Source organism: Nestor notabilis, unplaced genomic scaffold (assembly GCF_000696875.1).
Source record: "Nestor notabilis isolate BGI_N333 unplaced genomic scaffold, ASM69687v1 scaffold5051, whole genome shotgun sequence".
NCBI lineage: Eukaryota > Metazoa > Chordata > Aves > Psittaciformes > Psittacidae > Nestor > Nestor notabilis.
In genome coordinates this window covers 34,435-41,547 of record NW_009914153.1, presented here as the reverse complement: position 1 = coordinate 41,547, position 7,113 = coordinate 34,435, and the positions used below count along the sequence as shown (strand labels likewise).

Below are 7,113 nucleotides of genomic sequence, written 5' to 3'. Positions count from 1 at the left end.
CCCCCCAATCTTCTTTATCCTTCTTTTTCTTTTCCCCCTTCTTGTTACAGGAAGCAGTTTGACAAAATACACTGAGAAGTTAGAAGAGATCAAAAGAAGTGAGTATCTGCAGAGGAGCAGAATGTAACTTGTGGTGGGTTAGTTCCAAACCGAAAGAGCAGGGATTGAATCCCAAGCCCTCCATTAGCAAATGTCTCCTCCAATGATTCCCACAGCCATTTACAGGAAGAAACACACAGCAGTAGGATACAAAGATGCTTCTACCTTGATTTTTGGGTGCTTTTTGCTTTGTCCTGTGCCTTATTTCTCTGTCTCTCTTTACCCACTTCAGAAACCAGGCAGGCAGCTCTAGGAGTCTTTCCAGATCCTTCCTAATGCAACTTCTTGTTATTTAATGGAAACCAGACAGGGAGAAGTTCTCTGGACTAAGAAAACTAGACTAGACTCATCTGGGAAGACTCCAGGTGTGCTTCTGAGGCTTTATTTCACTTTTAGGTACTCTTACCTGTGTTTCATTTTAACATACTTGGGTTTCTATCACAATACTCCAAGATCTTGCTCATACCTGTGTAACTCATTGATTTCACCAGAGCTAAACACTGATACTTTGAAGCCTTTGGCTTGTTCTGGCTGATGAAAACCTGTCTGGTTCCTATTTCCCACTGAAAACAGGCCTTTAAGAAAAACTCTTACTAAAAAGCAAACATTTTAGTGCTATTGTCCAGATTATTCTCACACAGAGAGCCAAAAAGGCTCTTAAACCTAAAAAGCTGTGTTTCTTGCTGTGAAAGCAAACCCATCCCCATTAATGAGGATTAATTAGGATTTGGAACGTTCAGGTTTAATTCTTGGACCCATTTACTGTGTCCCTCTTGAGCTGGTGCTGTTCATATTAGAAGGCAGGTCCCTAATCTGTCACGTGAATAAATCTGAGCTCAGCTTTGTGCAGAATGCTCCTTTGTTGCTGGTTGGTTTGTTGCTTTGCTTTAAGCACCACAGGTCTGTGGGGAGAATCTAAAGAGAAATGACCTTTCTATCCAAAAGCCTGTGCTGCCTGACTAGGATTTCAGTGCTTGACACTGCATTGCCATCACTTGTTATCTGGGCTGCAGATCCTGTTGTATGGCTCTAGGTGGTTTTCAGCCTCTGCTCTGAAACTGATTTGGTTTCATGTGGGACTTCTTTTGTTGAACCACAGTTCTGGAACCCAGCAGAAACGTTCCCATTCTCTGTGGGCTGAACAGACACCTTCTGTTCCTAGGCAGTTTGGAAACTTCTCCCCCTTGGTTTCTCATGGATAGCTGACACCGTCTGGACACTCTAAATACCCACTACAGGCAACTCTCTGTCTCCTGTGTAATGTGAGAGAGTGGGATTTAATCCTGTGGAATCAAAACGAAGGGAGCTGGAACCACGGTGATTTGTTCCTTGGGAGGATCGACTTGAGGAGAGACACCAAGTCTTCCCCCTTCCTCTGGTGTCACTTCACTCCCTTCTGAAGCCCTGAGGAGCACATCCTTGATTCCACAATAATTCCAACCCTGCAGCAGTTCACTGAACAGGAAAATGTCAGAAAATTCCAGTGGATCTTCCAGGACAGAACTGGGTATGTTGGGTTGCTTCTATAGGCAGGAGCAGCACCTCCTCTGACCATCCTGATCACTGCTGGGATGCTCATGCAACACAGTCACACTGGGTTGTTGTAATAACAACAGCTTTAGGTTGGTTTTCCTTGTTGATAGGAATAATTCTGGGTGGTAAAGGTAAGACCTAGGTCACAAAGGATTGTTCTGGGATAAATAATCCTCACTTGAGCTGAGCAAAAACTATCCAGCAGCTGTATTGTGTGAACACTGTCAGTGTCTATATACATCCAGTGCTTCATAAGCTTTCTGCTTTTCTTTATCCTTCTAAGTTAAGTTGATTTCTTGCTCTTCACATGACTGAAAGGCTCTTTTTGCCCATGGCTGGGGTGGTTTAACCCTTACCATGTGGGTTTTGGGTCAGGCAGAGGAAATGTATCAAAGATAATTCTTGTTGTTGTTTTCATGTTAAGGGAAGATTTTAGCAACCTGAACCTGAGGCTTGAAACCAGCTTCATTTTCAAGTGCATTGACATTCTGAAATCTAGTTTATGCACAGGTCTTGTGCTTCAGCCAGCTCCATGGCTTGAAATGTGCACACTGCAGTGCATTGGCATATTTTGGATGGGCTCCTTTTCTATAGGCAAGTTGCTGAGTAGCAAGTAGGCACTTGCTTTGCAGCCTAATAGACCTTAGACAGGGTAGGATGTTGGATTTAGGAGCTCTGCTTGCTCTGAATGCTGAAAATCAGCTGGTTTGCCTCTTCAGGAGGCACATTTAAGAGGGAAGGGATAGGAATAAGACAAAACCAGAGATGAAAACTCGAAGTTTCTCTTTTTGTCTCTGTTTTGCTCCCACAGTGTGCCCATAGGTTGTGTATGGAGGTGAATCTTGCCCAAGCATTGTCAGCATTTGTATTAGGAAGAGATCTCAGCCTCCAGCATTCATGTGGCTCCTTCTCTAAACACGTCAGCTTGAGAGTTTCCATAACCTAATTTGGCAGTAATTTTTGGTGTGGTGGTTTCAGGTGTATGGATTTGAGACCTTTCTTCCCCTTTTCCCCCGCTTGCTTAAGCTAATGGAGCATTCAGCAGATGGTTGTAGAGGATTTAGGATTGCTTAACTGGCTGGATTTGCTGAAGGTCCTGTTCTCTGTTGCTAAAGTCTGTTCTCTGTTGTGTCTCTCAGCTGAGGAGCTGGAGAGAGGCCACTTGGAAATATCCTCCAACAGTTCCTAAGGATTTTCTTCATTAAATATAATATAAATATGCAAATATACAAAGGATTTTCTTCATTAAATATAAAAATCTCTGACTTCAGAGGTGGAGCCTCATAAGGGAGGAGGAGGAGGAAAAGAAAGAGCTTAGATTTCTTAGTGTGGCTTCAAGAGCTTCATGCAGAGCTCTGTTACAGCTGCAGTGCCTGAATCAGGAGGAATTTTGTTCATCATCTTTGCCTTTCCCTGCCAGTGCAGGATTGATCTTTCTTATTTCCCCCTCCCTCCTCTGCTGTCTTCTTTCTAGCTGTAAATTTCTCAAAGGACAAGGCTTCCATTACTTCCCATGGGAGGCTACTTCATATCAAGATGTTCCTACAGATACTCATCTTTGCTTCTCTCTCCTTCTACATAAACCCTTTTGTTTCTCACTAGAAGGCTTCTCTCTCCCTCGTGTTTACACATCTCAAGTATCTGTCTGCAGTCTGCATCATGTCATTGCTTCCTTAGGGCTGTTAATCTCTGCTCTGATTGTCTGACAGGTATTCCAACAGCCCTCTGGCTTTTCTTGCTACCTCAGCTTTGTCTTCAGGCTTAAGAATCAATTAGTCCAGTTTCTCTAGCAATTATGTCAGCTTTGGGCTGGTATCCACACTGAGCTGCTGCTTTCTGCATTAAAGAACTTCTTTCAGTTATCCCTGCTTTTAGATATCCATATCAGGGAATTGTAGGGATTGGAATTTGGTAGATAAAGTAAGAAAACCTGGAGCATTTTGATCTGTCAGATTAAACATACATGTTTATCTTAGTGTTTGACAAGGTATATTCTGACATAGAGTGTCCTTGTGCTCTGATCCTGCTGTAACTTACCCAAAACATTCAATCCAGTGCCTAAAGGGGCTCCAGGAAAGCTGGAGAGGGGCTTTGGACAAGGGCCTGTAGGGACAGGACAAGGGGAATGGCTTTAACCTTCCAGAGGGGAGATTGAGATGAGCTCTGAGGCAGAAGCTCTTCCCTGTGAGGGTGCTGAGGCGCTGGCACAGGGTGCCCAGAGGAGCTGTGGCTGCCCCATCCCTGGCAGTGTTCAAGGCCAGGTTGGACACAGGGGCTTGGAGCAACCTGCTCTAGTGGAAGGTGTCCCTGCCCGGGGCAGGGGTTGGAGCTGGAGGAGCTTTAAGGTCCCTTCCAACCCCAAACCATCCTCTGATTCAGTTATTCAGGTGAATGTGATCTTGTGGTGTAAGAGGCTTTGTGACCATAGTGGGCTTCAAAGAACAGCAGACAAAGGTGATAAATTCATGAAACTGCTTCCTTCCTCCAGCAAGAACAGAAAACACACTGTAATCCACATCTGAGCCTAAAGGCAACTAAATCTGCCTGCTCCACTTTAATCATACCAGGATAAGATCTCTCTTTATAACTGGCATTAATTTTCACAAAATCTTCAGGTTTTAGTGCCCCAAAATCCTGCTGTGTTGGTGAAGAGAGTCCATGAGAATAGCAGGGGCTGAGCCCATCACCTGGTATTGCAAAAGCTGGGAATTAACTGAAAACTTACCTCATTTTCTTCTCTTTTCTTTTTGAAGATTACAGATACAAAAAGGATGAGCTCTTTAAAAGGCTGAAAGTGACCACTTTTGCCCAGCTGGTACGTATGGTTCCCTCTCCGGCCTCTGGACGTTGTCATCTTTTAGGAACAGTATTTTTTTCTCTGTCTAAAACTTTGATGTTGTCATTTCCTGCAGCATTTTAACTCTTTGTACCCTGTTCTCTCCCCACTTACGTGGCCTTAGTGTGTAACTCTCCTATGTTGGCTTCTTCCTGCCCTCATAGATTTCCCTCAATACAAGCAAACCATTCAGGCCAATATTTTCAGAGCAGTAAAATGCTTTTAGTTGCAAATTGAAGTTTTTAGTGACTCTCTGAAATTTATTCCCTATTTTTTATGTCCCTTCACTTAAGAGGATCTTCAAGCCTCTTACAAAAGAAAAGGGTTATGTAGAAGAGGTTCAGATCTGATCTCCACAAGCTTTGTGTCGCAGCCTGAAGCCCTCCCTACCAGAGGCTTTTACTGCACGAGATGGGAAGGTTGTTGGCTTCAAAGGCTTCTGTATATTTTTTTACATCAAAAGTCATGAATCCAAATATTAAAAACTGGAAAGTTTGGTCAGTAAATGAAGAGCTGAGTGGTGCCTATGTGCTGGTTCATGAAAACTAATAAAAACTAGAGAAAGACAAGCTGTCCTCTAAGGAGAGAAGGTTGAACTTGCAGATGATGGAGTGGGTTTAGCAGGCTCCTGTCTTCAGTTTCCCTGGATTAAGACCAATCCTGTGCCACTCACTGGTGCCATGAACTGATTTACTGTGGGAATATCCCAGGTCTTCTCTCTGGGAATATCCCATGTGTGATTTTTAGCCAGTGCAGTGTGTGTTCTGAAATGTTCCAGTGACTGAACTGGATAAAGTCAGATGCCATTCTGGTATATGATGTGGCCAGAGTGACACATGTGGCTTTTCTTTACTCCAGAGTTGAGTGTTCCAGGGTTTTTTGCTACAACTTCCACTTAATAAAAGGACAAACCTGCAGTACAGGCATCATATACACACCTGTGTGTGACCTTGAAGTCCAGCAGAAGTTGCAATGAGTTAAATGTGGCTTGGCTCGAGGGTTGTTTTTCCCTAAGCTGATCCCTGCTCTCTTGCAGTGACATCAGTGCATGTGTATCAAGGCATTGTTGCTCTCTTTTGTCTCTGCAGGTCATCCAGGTTGCCTCTTTATCTGATGAAACCTTAGAAGTGACAAATGAGGAGATCCACAAGCTGGAAGGTAACAATATTTGTTGTAAGCACAAAGAGAAGGAGCTGTAGATCACTGTCATGTGGTGAGCTGTGCCCTCACAGACATAGGTGACTATTCAGCAGGGAAAAAATAACTTCACTTTTGGCCTGCAGCCATTTCACTTTGAACAGAAACACTCCGAAACCAGAAAGGCTGCAAGTAAGAGAGTCCTCATGCTGCCAAGTGTATTGTAGGAGCTCAGCAGATATAATGCATCAAGAACTACGCATTGAATTCCTAAAATGAGATCTTGAGCCCTTCAAAATCATACGGCTCTTTATTATTTTTAATTTGAGGCTCTCACTAAGTCATCCTTTTAAGAGGATGAAATAAGGCTGGCTTTGAGACATGCTTTCTCCTAAGAATAGAAACTGGCTTAAAACCTGCTTGCTTATTTCCTGCAGCACTTTAACTCTTTGCACCCTGTTCTCTCCCCAGATGCTGATTCTGCTGCTCCACATGCAGATGCTGAAGTCACAGAAGGGACAAACGGGAAGGGAAGCCCTGATGGGACACCCAGTCCAATCCTGTTCCTGAACAACACAGGGGCTGGGGAGTCCTATCGCTCCACACTGCAGAGGTGCCTGATGATAATACACCATTTTCTTCCTGATGTAGCAGATAATTCTTTTTATCCAGTTAGGTTTTTTGATTGCTATTAAACAGCTTTATACTGTAATTCTCATTAACACCTGATTTTGGAGGTCTGGAATTCTGAGGGAGAGAGAGCTTGGCAGGTTCTCCTGTCTGAATGAGTTTGGTTTGAGGCTGTAACCCAGCCCTGTTGCCACCAAATGATTGTGTAAATGGGTGACCAGGAAATGTATTTATGAGATTTGATCCAGGTCCTTGGGTTAAAGAATTCATGTTATAAACTGCTCTAGTAAACTCAGTAATGTGCCTTCCTGATGATGATAATGGATTGTCCCACGGTTGAGAGTAAAAGTTGGGTTTCCAAACCCTCTACATCACTAGTCAAGGTCAGAGATACCAGGAAGACATTGCAAGAGGAAGCTTTGTCTCGGCTCTTCCCTTGCAAACATTAACAGTTGAGATGCTCACCTGACAGGCTTGGTGATTGTGTATCTAAGCCATCAGTTTAGTCACCACTAAGAGCACCTGGAGGCTTCTCTCACATCCTGCACCCAATCTAATATAGTGGTGAAATGGGAAACCTCTGCACAGCGCTGCCTGTAGATGCCTGACAGTTACTCAGTGTTTCTGACTTGCTGAGATCTTGGGTCTAGTGTGAGGTGTTCCTGCCCGTGGCAGGGGTTGGAACTGGATGATCTTAAGGTCCTTTCCAACCCAAACCAGGCTGGGATTCTACGATCTTGGTGTTGGCAGCTTCTTGGTGTTATTCTCCCTCACCTCAAAGTCACTTGTGACATAAACCACCAGGAACTGACTGATCCAGAAGAGCATGGCACGTCCACATAGCAAGGCTGTGCCCTGTTTGGTTTATATATATGTGT

The 7,113-nt window shown here is 43.9% G+C and overlaps 1 protein-coding gene across 1 annotated transcript in view; it reads left to right on the top strand.

Annotated features, from left to right (window-relative positions):
• Positions 1-50: 50 nt before the first annotated feature.
• Positions 51-7,113, top strand: part of CEP41 (centrosomal protein 41kDa) — a gene marked incomplete at its 5' end in the record, with an annotated part of 10,558 nt that continues 3,495 nt past the window's right edge. Inside the window, 4 exons of the mRNA XM_010023511.1 lie at positions 51-98; positions 4,386-4,447; positions 5,557-5,626; positions 6,077-6,218. Coding sequence (XP_010021813.1) covers positions 51-98; positions 4,386-4,447; positions 5,557-5,626; positions 6,077-6,218 — 322 coding nt within the window. The remainder of the gene's footprint in view (positions 99-4,385; positions 4,448-5,556; positions 5,627-6,076; positions 6,219-7,113) is intronic.